This window comes from Capra hircus, chromosome 17 (assembly GCF_001704415.2).
Source record: "Capra hircus breed San Clemente chromosome 17, ASM170441v1, whole genome shotgun sequence".
Classification (NCBI taxonomy): domain Eukaryota; kingdom Metazoa; phylum Chordata; class Mammalia; order Artiodactyla; family Bovidae; genus Capra; species Capra hircus.
Genome location: NC_030824.1, coordinates 33,899,437 through 33,916,686, shown reverse-complemented (window position 1 = coordinate 33,916,686; position 17,250 = coordinate 33,899,437). Strand labels below are relative to the sequence as shown.

At 36.9% G+C, this 17,250-nt stretch overlaps 1 protein-coding gene across 2 annotated transcripts in view; it reads left to right on the top strand.

Moving 5' to 3' along the window:
* Positions 1–16,179, top strand: part of FSTL5 (follistatin like 5) — an 863,982-nt gene extending 847,803 nt beyond the window's left edge. For both annotated transcript variants that reach the window (XM_018061498.1, XM_018061497.1), the window contains exon 15: positions 13,618–16,179. In XM_018061498.1, the coding sequence (XP_017916987.1) occupies positions 13,618–14,320 (703 nt within the window). In that variant the 3' untranslated portion in view covers positions 14,321–16,179. The remainder of the gene's footprint in view (positions 1–13,617) is intronic.

Here is a 17,250-nt window from a genome sequence, read left to right as displayed (position 1 = left end):
AATAAAACATGCAAACTAAAGAAAACAGAACAAAGCTCTTTGCTTTACCTTACCCTTGCATACCCAAGAACACACACACACGATGATACAGTGTTTAAATACTAAATCCAAATCAATTTCAGAATTTATGTTATAACTCCTTAGTCTGTTAAAAAGTAGTTGCTCATGAAGCTTTAGTCTTGTCTGAAGAAAATGTAAAAAGTGATGGGAAAATAATTATACTACTACTAACATTAATCATATGTGTATAACTTTTACTCCATGATATCTATCTTAGTTCCATTAGTTTAACAAAATACTATGGATGAAGTGGCTTAATCAAAAGTTTATTCCTCATTCTTAAGAAGCTGGAAAGTCAAAGACCAGGGTGTCAGCATGCTCGGCTTCTCCCTTGTTTGCAGAGCAGCATCTTCTTGCAATGTCCTCCCATGGCAGAGAGAGAGATAAACTTTCATGTCTCTTCTTATAATGGCACTATTCCCTTGACTTAATTTCCTCCTAAAGTCTTGACATCCAATAGAAGCACATTGGGAATTAGGGCTTCAACATGTGAATTTTGAGGGTGAACACAAAATACAGTGGTGGAGCAGGTACAAAATGCATGCTCCATTCCAAAAGGGAGAAATGAGAAAAGAAAATAGTGATGAGTCCCATGCAAGTCTGATACACAGCATGGCAAACTCCATGAAATTTTGGTCTCAAGATATACTCTTTAGCTTGATGTTGTGCCTTCCAGACCTGCTGGAATGGCCGTTCTGCCTCTGCAGCCCTGCGAAGTGAGGGATTGTACCCCTAGGGCCTTGGATGGATCAGTTTTCAATGATATTTTCTCACTGCCATCTGAGACCTCATCAGAATGACCTCTACCATCCATATTTCCACATTCTCTCATGGTTTCTGTTGTATTCTCTAAGAAGACAGAGGCTTTCTCGCCTTTTTTTTTATTCCTGGGCTTTCATGAGAGTTACATTTAACAACCACTTCATAGCAATATTGACTTTTTCTCACATGAACTCATAATTCCCCCAGCCTCTAGCCATGACTCAGGTTTAAAGTTGCTGTCACACTTTTATAATAGTATCCCCACTTCTGGTACCAAAGTCTGTCTTAGTCAGTTAAAGTGCTTTAAGAAAATACCAGAACCTGGATAGCTTTAACAACAGAAATTTATTTGTTACCATTCTGAGGCTGGAAAGTCAGAGGCCATGTATCTATCTGCTTAGTTGGATTCTTCCTGGTTTGCAGACCACTATCATCTTGCTGCATCCTCACACAGCAGAGAGAAAGAGGGAGATCATCTCTCTTATGTTTCTCATAAGGCACTGTCTCATTCATCTGTGCTCCACCCTCATGATATAATTCTTTCCAAAAGTCCCTTCTCCAAATGCCATCACATGAAAAATTAGAGCTTCAATATGTGAATTTAGAGGGAATGAGTGTATAGGACACACACATTCAGTACATGGCAGTTATTAAAAATGTTTTAATAGTAACTAAAATTTAGAGACATTTTCCACACCTTTACCAGAAGAAAATGTTATGCAAAGAAGCATTCATTTCAGGCAAAAAAGTCAAGAAGTTTCCTTATCGCAACTTGCAAATGTACATATTTGTTTTATATCAATTGTCAAGTGATCTCAATTAGAGATATATGTATGTTACAATCCTCACTCCAGGCAGTTCTGTTCATTCACTCAATGGGTTTTTTCAGCCTCTTTGGTGTTGCTGTTTTGTAAAAACTCTAGCTTTCTCCTCCTTTCTCCATCCCAGGGGTCTGGGTAATGTGACTGGCTGGTTTTTCTGGCCAGTAAGAAGCCGGGCTGGAGGTTGCATGCAGAAGACAGGACAAGAGCGTAATATGTCTCCGCATACACCCTGTCCTTAGCACCTTGTCTGCTGATTTCTTGTAGAACAGCTGTTTCTTAAGATATAAAGTCCCAGCTTCTCACAAAACATACCTCTCCACATAGCTCCTTCCTTCCAGAACACAGCAGTGACAATACATTTACTGTTGCTCTCCATACACTACTGCACTAACCCGTGTAGTCAATTTCCATTATTTTGTAAACCCCTTTGATTTATTCTAATTAGAGTTTGTTCTTTCCCTTTGGGGATCCAGACTGATATACGCTCTCTCTTCAAGTGAAAGGTGAGCACAACAAAAATACAAGCTAATAACTGTTACAGGGCTGTAGCTACACCCATCTTTTCTCTGAAGCATTTCCCTAAACACACTTTGCAAGTCAAGGCACACAATTAAAAGCATCCCACTGCTTGACCTTAAGGATAATTTCCTAAAGGAGAGAAACCATCTATTTCCTCCCCCTTTTCTTCCTAAGGTTTTACAAAGTGTGCTGCATATAGTAGGTTGTGAATAATTACTGGATATGATCACATAGTCTTCAGATCCCAAACCATGCCTAACATGGTTCCTCATGGAGCTTTTTTTTTTTTCCACTTCTTTCTCTGTCTTACAGTTATACAGTAGACATTTTGGCAATATTTTTAATTGATTAGAAAGATTTTAATTTGTTTTTTTTCCTTTGTTTTATCTACTTTTTCTAGTATCCACTCTATGCTTAAAAATTATTTCTCACTCTGCTAATTACTAACTCCACTTCTGGTATATCACCTCTGATCCATTTACTAACTTTTGCATGAAAAACATTCTAATCAGAAGAACAGGTAAAGTCAGAGAAGTTGCTCTTTCAGATTTTCATGTTGTTTTCCAAAATCAAATTGGGGAGAGTAACCAGTCTTTAAAAATGCATATTAAGGCATAGTTGTCATGTTTTCCCCTAAGCTCTTAAGCTCTTCAAAATATGGTGGATAATTTAGATATTCAAACTATGGTCTGTAGTCCATGTGGTATGTGTGCACAGAATTCTTAATAAATATGATTTTTTTTTCTGTATGCCCTGATTACTCACTAGAAGTTATAGACCTTCAGATACTGTATTAATGCTGTCAAGAAATTAGACATTCTCAATATAGTAAAATTAAGTTATATATTTACATGTCAGTTTTTTCTAGAAGAATCAAATTCTTGACACCACAGAAAAATAAGATATGAGAGAAAGAAGACAATAGTAGACTTCATATTCATAAACACATTTTGCTTCTTTTTAAGAAAAAAAAAGAAAGTAAGGGAGAGGTGATGTACCTAAAATCTTTAATACAGAATTTCTAAAATATACTTATAAAAGTCAGGCAGGAGGGCATCCTGGTGTTCATTTTACAGCTTTTCAACCTGTGTGTTGAAAACAGAAAACATCAAAGTATTATCATTTGTCAAACACATCTAAGCTTTAGGATAATTCAGAGACTGTCCTTGCTCTTGTTATAAATCTCTACTAACTGTATCAATTCTATTTCTCTATGCTTTCCCTCTTCCCAGTGTGAATATGACCACTGCTTATGAACAGGTATAGTTTATTGAGCTATTTATGTGAAGTTCAGATAAAAACTAAATCCTCTGGTACTTGAGTAGCAACAGCATTCAATCTTTTCTTACAAGGGTCAGTCTAGGATAACAGAAAACAAGTAAATATAAAAGAATTCATAAACTAGTGAATGATGGTTCATGTCAGATTTATGGTGTGTGTCCATGAAAACTCTGTGCTAACTGTAACACAATGGAAGATGCTATTTCAACAGCACATTGTGTATGTGGGGCTATACATTAATTGCAAGGAGTATGTATGTTAGTCACTTAGTCATGTCGGACTTTTTGTGACCCTGTGGATTTTAGCCCTCCAGGCTCCTCTATCCATTGGATTCTCTAGGCAAGAATATGAAGTGGATTGCCATTCCCTTCTCCAGGGTATCTTCCTGACCCAGGGATTGAACCTGGGTCAACAACATTGCAGTCAGATTCTTTATCAACTGAGCCACCAGGGAAGCCCATTACAAGGAGATGAACTTTTAGTTCCTTATCTGTTAAACATTTCTTAACTTCCATTTGGAAAAGCAAGATACATATCCAATTAGAAAAACAAGATATTACTAATCCTGCATTTTATGAACTAGTGATTATTTACTTTAGCATATATTTTCTATACAGTTCAAACAATATAGTTTCTAAAAGTGAGACATCAGAAAAGTTTTGGAAGATGCTTTTATTTATATGTGGATCGCAGCATTTTTTTAACTGATAGGGTGTAGTATCTGGTTAAATAAAACCTCAAATATACTCAGTCTCCACTTACTGCTCCCCATTTGCATCCATTGATATACAGAGAAAGATTGTTTAGGTGCAGATGACAGGGTTTGAGGAAGGAGATCATATAGCAAAGGAGAGGGTGAATCAGAAAGACTGCTAAATCTGTGGGAACAGAAAACAATCATGGTTCAAAAAGATATTAATATATGCACACTAAAGCTATTGCAGCACTATTTACAAAAGCCATGATATGGAGGTAACCTAAATGTCCATCAACAAAAGTGAAAGTGAAGTCGCTCAGCCATGTCCAACTCTTTGTGACCCCATGGACTTTAGATTGCCAGTCTCCTCCATCCATGGGATTTTCCAGGCAAGAATACCAGAGTGGGTTGCCATTTCCTTCTCCAGGGCGTCTTCCTGACCCAGGGATCGAACTTGGGTCTCCTGCATTGCTGGCAGATTCTTTGCAATCTGAGTCACCAGGGACTCCCTGTCCATCAACAAAGAAGTGGGTAGAGAAGATGTGCTATAATATATACAATAGAATATTACTCAGTCATAAAAGAACAAACTTTTGGACCCAAAGATTACCCTACTGAGTGAATTAAGTTGAACACATAGATACATATGATATGACATTGTTTATATGTGAAATCTAAAATAAACAAATAAAGGTGTACAAATGAAATTATTTACAAAACAAACAGAGACAGATGTAAAATGCAAACTAATGGTTACCAGGGAGGAAAAGTGGAGGGACAAATTTAGAGATTGGGACTGACATATACATACTACTATATATAAAGTGAATAACTCATGAGAACCTGCTGTATAAAACAGAGAGTTCTACTCAAAACTCTGTAATGGCCTATATAGGAAAAACAACTCTTAAAAAAGGGGGCTATATGTATAATTGATTCATTTTGCTGTACAGTAGAAACTAGCACAACATTGGAAATCAACTATATTCCAATATATTTTTTTTTTATTAAAGAAACACTTCCCAGCTTTTAAGATGGGAGCTGGTCCTTAGTGACCAGAAGTCAGCTTTAATATTAGAAGTCAGCTTTAAACAGAACTGCCCAGGTGGGAATCTTCATGGACTCTGGTAAGAGTCAACCCTAAATGAAAACTCAGGAGATAAAATAATTGTTTTTCTGCAAATCTTTGGAGTAACTTTTACTGTAAACTTTGGAGTATCATTGCTCTTGGGACTGACCATACGGCAAATTAATACAAATCATTAGCTGCAATTAGGAGATTCCTTTACAGTAGCATCTGAGGTGATGGATTTGAAAGCAGAACAGGGGCAGAATAACATTGCAGATGCTGTTGAGTGAGTAACTTAAAACAGCTTTGTGAGATTCTATGTGATCAGACACATTTGGGGACTGTCTAATGAAAGATGTGGGAAAACCATTCATTGTTCAAATGCAAGACCTATATCCTGGTCTTGTGGGATCTGGAGGTCTTTGTGCAGCTGCTCTTTATTAGGGTTCATGATGTTTCAATCATGTTTCTCTCTAAGTATCTATTCTTTTCCTCTCTCTGCCAAATCACTTCCTCTGCAAGGCTCCTGAATTGTCATGGCATAAACTATGACTGCAACACTCCATCTTCTTAAAGATCCAGGTCCTGAAGTCAGCCACAAAATTTTCTGGTATTTTTAGTGAAAGTCCTTGAGGTATCTATTTCAAACCCCATCATCTGTGCAGAGTTCAAAGTCACCAGTATCCCATGGCCATCTGCTCCACCCCCTCCCTAAGAACTGAAACAGCAACCCTAAAAGATGGTGGAGTGAGCTAGGCTGCCCTTGTTCCTGATCAAGTGAATTATTTGGTGATTGGGTGAGGTGTGGACTGGGCATAAGTCCTGTTGATACAAGTGAGGGCAAGAAGAAAAATGTGAATTTCTATTATTAAAGTGATCTCTGTTGAATTCACAAATAGAGAAATCTCATCATAGTTAGGTAACAGTGCATGCTTATTTTTCACATTGTGGGAATACTGGCTATATAGAAAAAAACTGACATTTGTTCTTATTTTTCCATCTATGGAAAATCTATTATAAAAATATATTATGCCATAAGAAAGATTATATTTGATACCAAAGGGAAAATTATGCTACTGAAAGGTTGCGATTGCAAGCCATGTGCTACACCAGAATTTGTGAGCTCAAGGAAAGAGGATTTTGATCTCGGGACAGAAATGAGTCTTGGCTACTCAGAGCTTTTGTGTAGCCAAGATTTATTAAAGTATAATAGAGGTACAGAAAGCTTTTGAAACAGACATCAAAAGGGGACAGAAAGAATGCCTGCTTGTTAGTTTTTAGCAAGGCATTTTGTTTGTTAGCGAGAGCTGCTAAACAGATAAGAGAGGCTGAGGGAGTTTCACCAGGCCCTTCTCCCACAATATGCATTTATGAGATTAAAATGGCACAAGGTGTGTCATTCCAGGCCATAAAATAATTGACATGAATACTGGTTTGTTGAGACAGTATCTTTTAGAGTCTATTGATGAAAGTGAAACAGGAGAGTGAAAAAGTTGGCTTAAAACTCAACATTCAGAAACCTAAGATCATGGCATCTGGTCCCATCACCTCATGGCAAATAGATGGGGAAATAGTGGAAACAGTGAGAGACTTCATTTTCTTGGGCTCCAAAATCACTGCAGATGGTGACTGCAGCCATGAAATTAAAAGACGTTTGCTCCTTGAAAGAAAAGCTATGGCCAATCTAGACAACTTATTAAAAAGCAGATACATTACTTTGCCAACAAAAGTTCATCTAGTCAAAGCTATGGCTTTTCCAGTAGCCATGTATGGATGTGAGAGTTGGACTGTAAAGAAAACTGAACACCAAAGAATTGATGCTTTTGAAATGTGGTGTTGAAGAAGACTCTTGAGAGTCCCTTGGACTGCAAGGAGATCCAACCAGTCCATCCTAAAGGAGATCAGTCCTGAATATTCACTGGAAGAACTGATGTGGAATTGAACTTACAGTACTTTGGCCACCTAATGGGAAGAACTGACTCATTTGAAAAGACTCTGATGGTGGGAAAGATTGAAAGTGGGAGGAGAAGGGGATGACAGAGGATGAGATGGTTGGATGACATCACCGATTTGATGGATATAAGTTTGAGTAAGCTCCGGGAGTTGATGATGGACAGGGAAGTCTGGTGTCCTGCAGTCCATGGGGTAGCACAGAGTCCAGCATGACTGAGTGACTGAATTGAACTGAACTGAACTGAACTGAGCCATTGTCAGCCCAAGGTTTGAGAAAAGAAAAATATGTTAGGTAGTACCGAACTGAAGAAAGGCAACTTTCAAAGCAAATGCATGGTTTCATTAACACAGCTTAAGAAAAACATTTCCATAAGAAAAATGCATCAGTTAGTTCAAGGTTTGAGAAAAGTTAAGCTTAGGGGAACCAGGTGTCCTCAACAGAGAACGGAAAAAAGTCTACCCCTTGAGGTTTATTTCCTCCTGTCCCTTGGGGACCCCTACTGAGACTCTTAACTCTGTTATTACTTAAGATATAAAACATGAACAAATTCTGTTTTTTGAGAATAATCATACATTTATTCTCATTCTCAAAACAAGTTACTTTTATTCTCTTCATGCTGATGAGGAAATTGAAACTTGTGGAAGTCAAGGACTTTATGTAAGTTCATATATGCATTATGTTGAAAAACTGGGTCAAGAACTAAATCAGCCCATATTGAAAATCTTTACTTTATCCAAAACAACAATTTCTCTGAACATGAATCACTTCAAAACCTCACTTTAAAGCATAAAAGCAGTAGTTAAAGTTGAATCTTTTTATAAACTTTATAATGAACTAAATTGATTAAACACTCAGAAAAACTAAATAATTTGGGAAAGAAGAAAAGTCACCCTCTTCAACAAATCTGACATCAAATCCACACAACGCCGTGATGAGAGGTCCAACTTTCCTAGTTGCTCTATTTCCCTAATAAACAAAGTGATCACAAGAATAAGTTTTAACTCTCTTATTTGTCATAGTCTTCAACTTCCTATAGACATTCTGACAAATATTAGACAAACTATTAGGCCTAGTACTATGCAGAATTTTATAATATTAAGCAGACATGACAGTTGAGAGCCTTGTAAATAATAATCACAGACTAATAAACAGTGGGAGAATTCAGAATATCAATCTGTACTAGGGGGAAATTTTGAATTAGAGACACTACTTCCTACCCAATAAATCAGCAGTGAAAAATTGAAGGCTTTCTCAATGCATCTGCTTATGCAGCTAGATCTGTAGTCCTGAAGGAGCATACAACATGGATGCCGAAAGGAATGTAATTTTATCACCCTACAAGGGGCGGTGTTTTTAAAAATTTTAATTACCTCCAAAAGAGGCTGGATTGTATGACAGAAAACTTGAATGCACCCTTCAGTATCAGAGTGAAACTAGTTCAAGTTAGTTAGAGCTTGTCTCTTACTTCCTCTTTAGCATTCAAATAACATTGCCCAAAGGGAACAGAAGACACAAGGTCAAGAGAACTGAAATGCCAAGTCTTGATTGGTTTATGGCTTTTATTAAATGTGCAAATTACTACTTTTGCCTCTGAGCACATGCATCATATATAACAAAAAAGAGACAATATCTTCCATAATAATTAACAAATTCATAAATGATACCAGACACAGGTATACATCTTCATACTTACGTATCCTTTATCACTGTTAATGAATAGAAACACACCTCTTTTCAATAGCCCAAGTCCATTATTTATTAAGACAAGTAAAATTCAGCCAAATTATTTATATTTACAACTGTATGGTATTTTTGATGCTGATAACACAGAAATAATTGGACTGGGTTTTTATTTTGAGAGCTTTTAAATTCTTTAGCATTAAGGTAGTATTCATGTAGCAGAGACACCACTTTGCCCACAAATTCTGTATATTCAAAGCCATGGTTTTTCCAGTAGTCATGTACAGATCCGAGAGTTGGTTCATGTAGAAGGCTGAGCACTGAAGAATTGCTTCTTTCAAACTGGTGCTAGAGAAGACTCTTGAGAGTCCTTTGCACTACAAGGAGTTCAAACCAATCAATCCTAAATGAAATAAATATTCCCTGAATATTCATTCAAAGGACTGATGCTGAAGCTGAAGCTCAAATACTTAGGCCACCTGAGGCAAAGAGCTAACTCATTGAAAAAAACCCTGATGGTGGGAAAGATTGAAGGCAAGAGAAGTGGGTGATAGAGAATAAAATGATTAGATAGCACCACAAGCTCAAAGGACATGAGTCTGAGCAAACTCTTGGAGATAGTGGTGGACAGAGGAGACTGGTGTGCCTCTCCATGGGGTTATAAAGAGTTGGACTGAACAACAAGAAAGTACTTAAAACCTACACCAAGTATTCATTTTTTGATGGGAACATTTGGAAATGATTGCTAACATCATAAAGGTGTCTTCATACCATTGTAATCAAAACTGAAATTGTATCCTGACTAGGTATGGTATGAGCTTTGTTTACTGAAAGAACACTGACCCAGTTATTACTGACACAAGACAAGATAAAGATCCAGGAAATTAATAAGAAATTATGCATGTCATTCTGAAATATTGTACAAATATTATTTTCAAAATGATTACTTTACTCCCTTGTAAGTATATATAGAAAAAGTAATAGTTACTAAGTAATAATACTTCAGAATATTATAATTAAGCATTAATCACTTAATTTCAGTTGTTTAATCTGTTAAAATTTCTAGACTCCTTGGAAGCAGGGTGAGTTATGTTCACCTCCAGTATATTTCCAGTGCTTACTATTTAGTAATCATTCAATAAATGTTTAAGAAATCTTTTTAAAGGAGTAGTTATACACAGTCGTTCTTCTTTCGTATAGAAAAAGTCATGCTCTCCAAAGGCAACAAGAAGTCTCTCACAAATTTTCAAATATATCTAAAATTATTGCATAGTTTCCTAACTCTATGAAATGTAGTAACATAGAAGCAATATAGGGAAAGAGCAAATTGGCTAAGATGGCGTGATCAGGCTCTCTCACCCTAGGGCATCTTGCTTTTGTCCCATGTTTTATAAATCATGATTATGTAACAGCTGAGATCACTTACAGCTCTGCACATGCACGTTAGCAGGTACTTACTTAGATGTAGACTACTTGTGATATGCTGCTACTGCTGCTGCTGCTACTGCTGCTGCTGCTAAGTCGCTTCAGTCGTGTTCGACTCTGTGCGACCCCATAGATGGCAGCCCACCAGGCTCCCCGATTGCTGGGATTCTCCAGGCAAGAATATGATTTCCAACTAAAAAGCAGTGGCATTAATGCCACATCACAGCTGTATCCCTTGAGTCAATAACAGAGGAGAGAATACAGTGTGTCTGCGGCTATGGCTGCTGCGCCAGCGAGGAGAGAATAAGGAGTCTGCAGTTCCTATGGTTCCTTGCATTTTCTAGCCTCTTAGCTTGCCCCTTGCCTGCCATGGGTTCAGTGAACAGTAAGTGCAGTGAACAGCAAGACAACTGGCCTCATTCATGAACAGGATCAGTGATACTAGCAGTTACAGTATTATGTCTATTTTAGTAAAATATTTCTGCTTATGCACTCCATAACTTCCATCATTATGACTGACTTTTTAAAGAACATTTATCTTGTTTTATTCTATGATGTTAAAAGTCTGTGTTTATTCATATTTAGAGCTTGTCACATGCTTATATTGAAATTTTAAGGTGCTATTATCCTGAATGCACCATATTTCTATATTATGTGTTTAGGTGGCAATTTTTTTACAAAAATTAATTTTTAAAGAAATAGCATATGGAAAATGAATTTTCTAGGTGACAAGAATAAAATGAGCCATTCTTAGAGTTTGTTTTGTTTTAATTGTTGTCATTGTTTTGTCTCTAAGTAGTGTCTAACTCTTTTTGCCATAAGGGTGACACCACCCTTATGGCAGAAAGTGAAGAAGAACTAAAAAGCCTCTGGATGAAAGTGAAAGAGGAGAGTGAAAATGTTGCCTTAAAGCTCAACATTCAGAAAACTAAGATCATGGTATCTGGTCCCATCGCTTCATGGGAAATAGATGGGGAAACAGTGGAAACAGTGTCAGACTTTATTTTTGGAGGGCCCAAAATCACTGCAGATGGTGATTGCAGCCACGAAATTAAAAGACACTTACTCCTTGGAAGGAAGGTTATGACCAAACTAGATAGCATATTGAAAAGCAGAAACATTACTTTGTCAACAAAGGTCTATCTAGTCAAGGCTATGGTTTTTCCAGTGGTCATGTGTGGATGTAAGAGTTGGACTGTGAAGAAAGCTGAGTGCAGAAGAATTGATACTTTTGAACTGTGGTGTTGGAGAAGACTCTTGAGAGTTCCTTGGACTGCAAGGAGATGCAACCAGTCCATCCTAAATGAGATTAGTCCTGGGTGTTCATTGGAAGGACTGATGCTAAAGCTGAAACTCCAATACTTTGGCCACCTCATGCAAGAGTTGTCTCATTGGAAAAGACTCTGATGCTAGGAGGGATTAGGGGCAGGAGGGGCAGGGGATGACAGAGGATGAGATAGCTGGATGGCATCCCTGACTCGATGGACATGAGTGTGAGTGAACTCCGGGAGTTGGTGATGGACAGGGAGGCCTGGCGTGCTGCATATCATGGGGTCACAAAGAGTTGGACATGACTGAGCAACTGAACTGAACTGAACTGAACCGAACTGAACTTTTTTTGCAACCCATGGACTGTAGCCTCCCAGGCTTCTCTGTCCATGGGATTTCTCAGGCAAAAATACCAGAGTGGAGTTGTCATTCCCTTCTCCAGGGATCTTCCTGATCCAGGGATTGAACCTGCATCTCCTGCTTAACCGCTGAACCGCATCAGAAGCCTTTTGTTTTAATACTTACAGTAAAGTCATCTTAATATTATTTTTTCATTTAGAAGCAAAGTCAGTTAACAATACCTCTCTCATCTTTATTTTTTTTCTTTTTTTAAAAATATAAATTTATTTATTTTAATTGGAGGTTAATTACTTTACAATATTGTATTGGTTTTGCCATACATCAACATGTATCCGCCACAGGTATACACGTGTTCCCCATCCTGAACCCCCCTCCCTCCTCCCTCCCCATACCATCCCTCTGGGTTGTCCCAGTACACCAGCCCCAAGCATCCAGTATTATGCATTGAACCTGGACTGATGATTCATTTCATATATGATATTGTACATTTTTCAATGCCATTCTCCCAAATCATCCCACCCTCTCTCTCTCCCACAGAGTCCAAAAAACTGTTCTATACATCTATGTCTCTTTTGCTGTCTTGTATACAGGGTTATCATTACCATCTTTCTGAATTCCATATATATGTGTTAGTATACTGTATTGGTGTTTATTTTGGAAATATTAGACGGTGCTTTAAACAATAAAAAACAATAAAAGTCACTTCCAATTCTGTTGGCCTCTGTGCATTTTGGGTGTAACTTTATAAAGTAGTTTCTATCTCACTTTATCTTATTTTTGCTAGGAAGTCACCCATGTTATAGGTAAGGGTTTCCATATAAATTCACCCCCAAACAAGCAAAACTTCACAAAATTGACTTCTCCATTTCACAGGGACTTCTGATCATCTATAGCTAGCATTCAGGACAAAAATCACTGAAGTAATCAAAGAGATCACCAAAACATATTTTAAAATATATTTATTTTTAAATTAAATTTAATAGAAAAATGCCATAAATATCCAAAGTTCATCATTATTTAATGTAAAATGATCAATACAACACAGGTGTATCATTAATAATTATAACACTATTAGCATGGCAAGGATGAAATTTTAACTTGGATTTAGAACATAATAAAATAAATGTTAAAATCATAAAGGTAGTTAAGGTGATCCTAAAATGCAATAAATAGAAGTCTAATAGTTCTATACTCCCTAAATCTGCATCTATTAAGGTGAAACAGCTTAAAATGAGAAAAATATGAATACTTTTCTAAACAGTGATGAGTATCAAATTTATTTGATGATCACAAGCAATATAAGAAGTCAATGAAGTGAGTGGAAAAGATGTATACTCAAGGTTTTCATTCTTTCTCGTTTTCTTAGACATTAACTAAGTTGATTCCATTTCAGTGGGTTTTGAGACATGCAAAATATGTTTACTTTTTGGCCCTCGATGATAAAAGTAAAATGTTGTTCCAGTTAACTAGATACATCACTTTTAATTATTTTGCTTTCTATAGCATGAGTTATAATTGTTTGGCTGTAATGAAAGGACAACCTAAGGAAGGAGGAGGGCAGTGGGATTTAAAGCGGACTCTAACAAGATTCAGCCACCAGCTCCTGCACAGCCTGACAGCTAATGCCCAGGCTCTGAGTCCCCTTTCCTCCTGCCCGTAGTGCATTTCCTTCACCCCTTTGGAGTCTCCTGTCTAACTTTGATTTTCATTTTTGCAGGTTTGGATTTATTCTTCATAAAGATGAAGCTGCACTGCAAAAGATTGATCTTGAAACCATGTCATACATCAAGACTATTAATTTGAAGGACTATCAATGCATCCCGCAGTCACTAGCATACACACACTTGGGAGGATACTACTTCATTGGCTGCAAACCCAACGGCACTGGGGCGGCTCCCCCACAGCTCTTGGTGGACGGTGTCACCGACTCGGTCATTGGGTTCAACAGTGATGTGACGGGCACTCCATACGTCTCTCCAGATGGACACTATCTTGTCACCATCAGTGACGTGAAAGGTCTTGTGAGGGTCCAGTACATCACCATCAGAGGAGAAATACAGGAGGCTTTTGATATTCACACTAACCTGCACATATCTGACCTGGCCTTTCAGCCATCCTTTACGGAAGGCCATCAGTACAACATTTATGGTAGTTCAAGCACACAGACAGATGTGCTCTTTGTGGAGCTTGCCTCCGGGAAGGTTAAGATGATAAAAAGCCTTAAGGAACCACTCAAGGCAGAAGAATGGCCTTGGAACCTGAAGAACAGGCAAATCCAGGACAGTGGCTTGTTTGGTCAATACCTGATGACTCCTTCCAAGGACTCTCTCTTTATACTCGATGGACGACTCAATAAGTTAAACTGTGAGATCACTGAAGTTGAGAAGGGAAACACAGTCATCTGGGTTGGAGAAGCCTAGAAGCCCTGTTAAATAATTATTAAATCAAGAGTTTTCCAATACACTGCACTTATCCATTATTTAAATTTACAGTTTAACTTTCTAAGTTTGTATCCTAGCCAAACATCAGTTACTTGGATGGCCCAAATAAAATAGTTTTGTTTTGTTTTGTTTTTAAGCAAAGACAATTAGTAATATTGGTTGATTAGAAATAGTTAACACAATATTTAATGAGAAACTATTTCAATTATAAGAACCAAATCTACTGTTATGTTTTTTTCCAATAGAATAGGAATTTAAATAATTAAAAATAACTCAACTGCAGGGAATTTCCAATGATTCTAAACACCATTTCATCTTGAGGGTAATTGATTTTTTTTTTTCCTGTCCTTTTGGTATGCTTAAACCAGAAATAAAAGATGTTGTGGAAACTTAAAATTCTTAATTCAAAATATTCTGTCCCATCCACTGTTTCTAATCTTTCGTGCCTTGAAAGGAATGTCACAAGAGGAAAAGGAAGGCTAAAAGCTGCATAGTGACCACCCTCATCACTATAAATTTCTTGTCATTTAAAGAGAAAAGTTGAACATCTTTTGCACCAAACCCAGCCTTCAGTCATTTGTCTAACCCTCAATGAAATATCATTTGAAGACATAAACTGTCCTTAGGCTGTACACAGGTGACAAATTCTGTTTGACACTCACTGTATAATCTGCAGCATGCTATGGAAAATGAGGAGGAAGGGAGGAAAATAATTATGGTAATATGTTTGCAGTGTATTATTGACTCATTTTGCTTTCAATCACGAGAGTGCATTATATTTTTAATGCAAGTTTGTCTGGGATGTTAACTGCTTACAAATATATCTTATTAGTGGAATAGACGTTTTTGTTTCTTTTGAAGTAGTCCAGTGTTGCATTAGCAGGAACTTTTATTTCCAAAATAGAAGCATTATTTGTGTCTGCTTAGAGTAAACCACATTTAGGGAAATTAACAACAGAGAGAAAAAAAAACTGGCTAGAGAACTGATGAGTATTAGCGGTTTAGGACAATTAGTAACAGAAATTGGGAATTAGGGGGTAGCACCACAGTGGTGAGAAAAGATGTACTTCTCCATTGCCTTTGCTATTTAAATATAATCCATCTAAGTACTCATTCCTTAATAACTTTCCCAAATGACTTCTGCTTAACTCCTATATAATCCTTAAACAACTCTCTCACTGTGTGTCGAAGTTCGAAACCTAACTAATCCTCTTATTTGAGACACTGCATAGAAGTAAAAATCATTGCTTTCATTTTTCAGGGCAAAGAAAAGGCCAGTAGAAGTGCATTAAAACTAGTAACTTGGTTTATTGAAATAAGCAGATTATTATCCAGGCTTAAAGTAAAAGCTTACATCGTTTGGAGAATCTTTTTACTTACTATATTTTGTTTTATTGTTGCTAAAAATGCTAATGTACTGTTGAAATGACCTCCATTTCCTGAAGGTAATCCAATAAGGTCTTTTTTAAATACAAATTTTACTCAAGTTTAATTGTGTAAAACTGCTTAGAAACCTGAAATTTTATAGTGTGTACTATCTTATGTATATATAGCATCCTGAACTATGTGATAACAGTAGATTTATTCTTAGCTTAAGGAAACATTATGGGAGGCAGATTTAATAGACAACAGAAGTTAGCTTATGTTTCTACTTACCTGCTTTGCTTTTTAGCAGTTTTCTTCTTTGTGAACATGAACCACATAAAGTGGCTGTGACCTAATGATTTAATCTAAGTCTGTCTCATACATCCTTCTTTGGTAGCTTACACCATGTGGCTGCTTTGTCTGTAGACACTGCTTGATAAAAGAGAATAAACCTCTTACATTTTAACCCTTGAGAGTTCAGTCAGTGTTTTAATGTGAATACCCGTGTTTGCTTTGTTTTTCCTCCCAGTGCTTCAGACACAGACTGGTTTATATCCCCACTGTTTTGAAAGTAATGGGATGGGCAGGTAAAGTGAGACCAATCAAGGAAAGACAGCTTAGCTTCATTATATCAATTCTAAGTTGCTCTGTCCCTTCATATTCATATGTAAAGCAAGATATTTATCCTCTTATGATGTGTATTTCTTTAGAATCCCCTCTTGTGTATTAAAGGAATGAATGAATATCAGAATGGAACATAAATATAGACTTAAATCCCTTTTTCCCCACATTCTTACACTATTAACCACACAAATACTGAGCCCCCCTTTTTAACAGTGTAATGTTTAAAATATTGACATTTGTGATACTCTAAAAAAATAAGGAAATGCAATATTGTATTTTCTAAGATAGATATTTCTTTCTTCAGTGGTAGAAAGAAAAAGTAAGAGCTGGCATACAGGGCATCAGCATTGCTCTACACACATCTTGATAAACGTGTATTGAATATAATGATCTCATCAATAACTGGGTATATGTGAAAACTGAACATGACGAAAGACTAGAATAAAATGATGACATCACCGCTCTCTAAAAAGAATAGATTTTTAACAGATAGGATAAAATAGCAACAAGGTAGCCAAAAAAATATGACACAATTTTGCTGCAAATTATCTCGTAAATAATTGTGTGATAACCATAACAGGCATGAAATAAGAAAAGGTGTGAAACCAAGAATGGAAGTAGAACATGGGGAGGTCTTTGGGCAAAATTGACTAGAAAAAATTAATATTTATGAAAAAGAAGGTGGTAATTCATGAAAAATGGATTATGATCAGATTTTGGAGGGAAGGAAGTAAAGAATAGGGTTTTCCAGGTGGCTCAGTAAGTATAGAATCTGCCTGCAGTTCAGGAGACACAGGACACCACAGTTTTAATTTCTGGGTTGGGAAGATCCCCTGGGGAAAGGCATAGCAACCCATGCCAGTATTCTTGCCTAGAGAATACCATAGACAGAGGTTGCAGGGTCAGACATGACTGAAGCA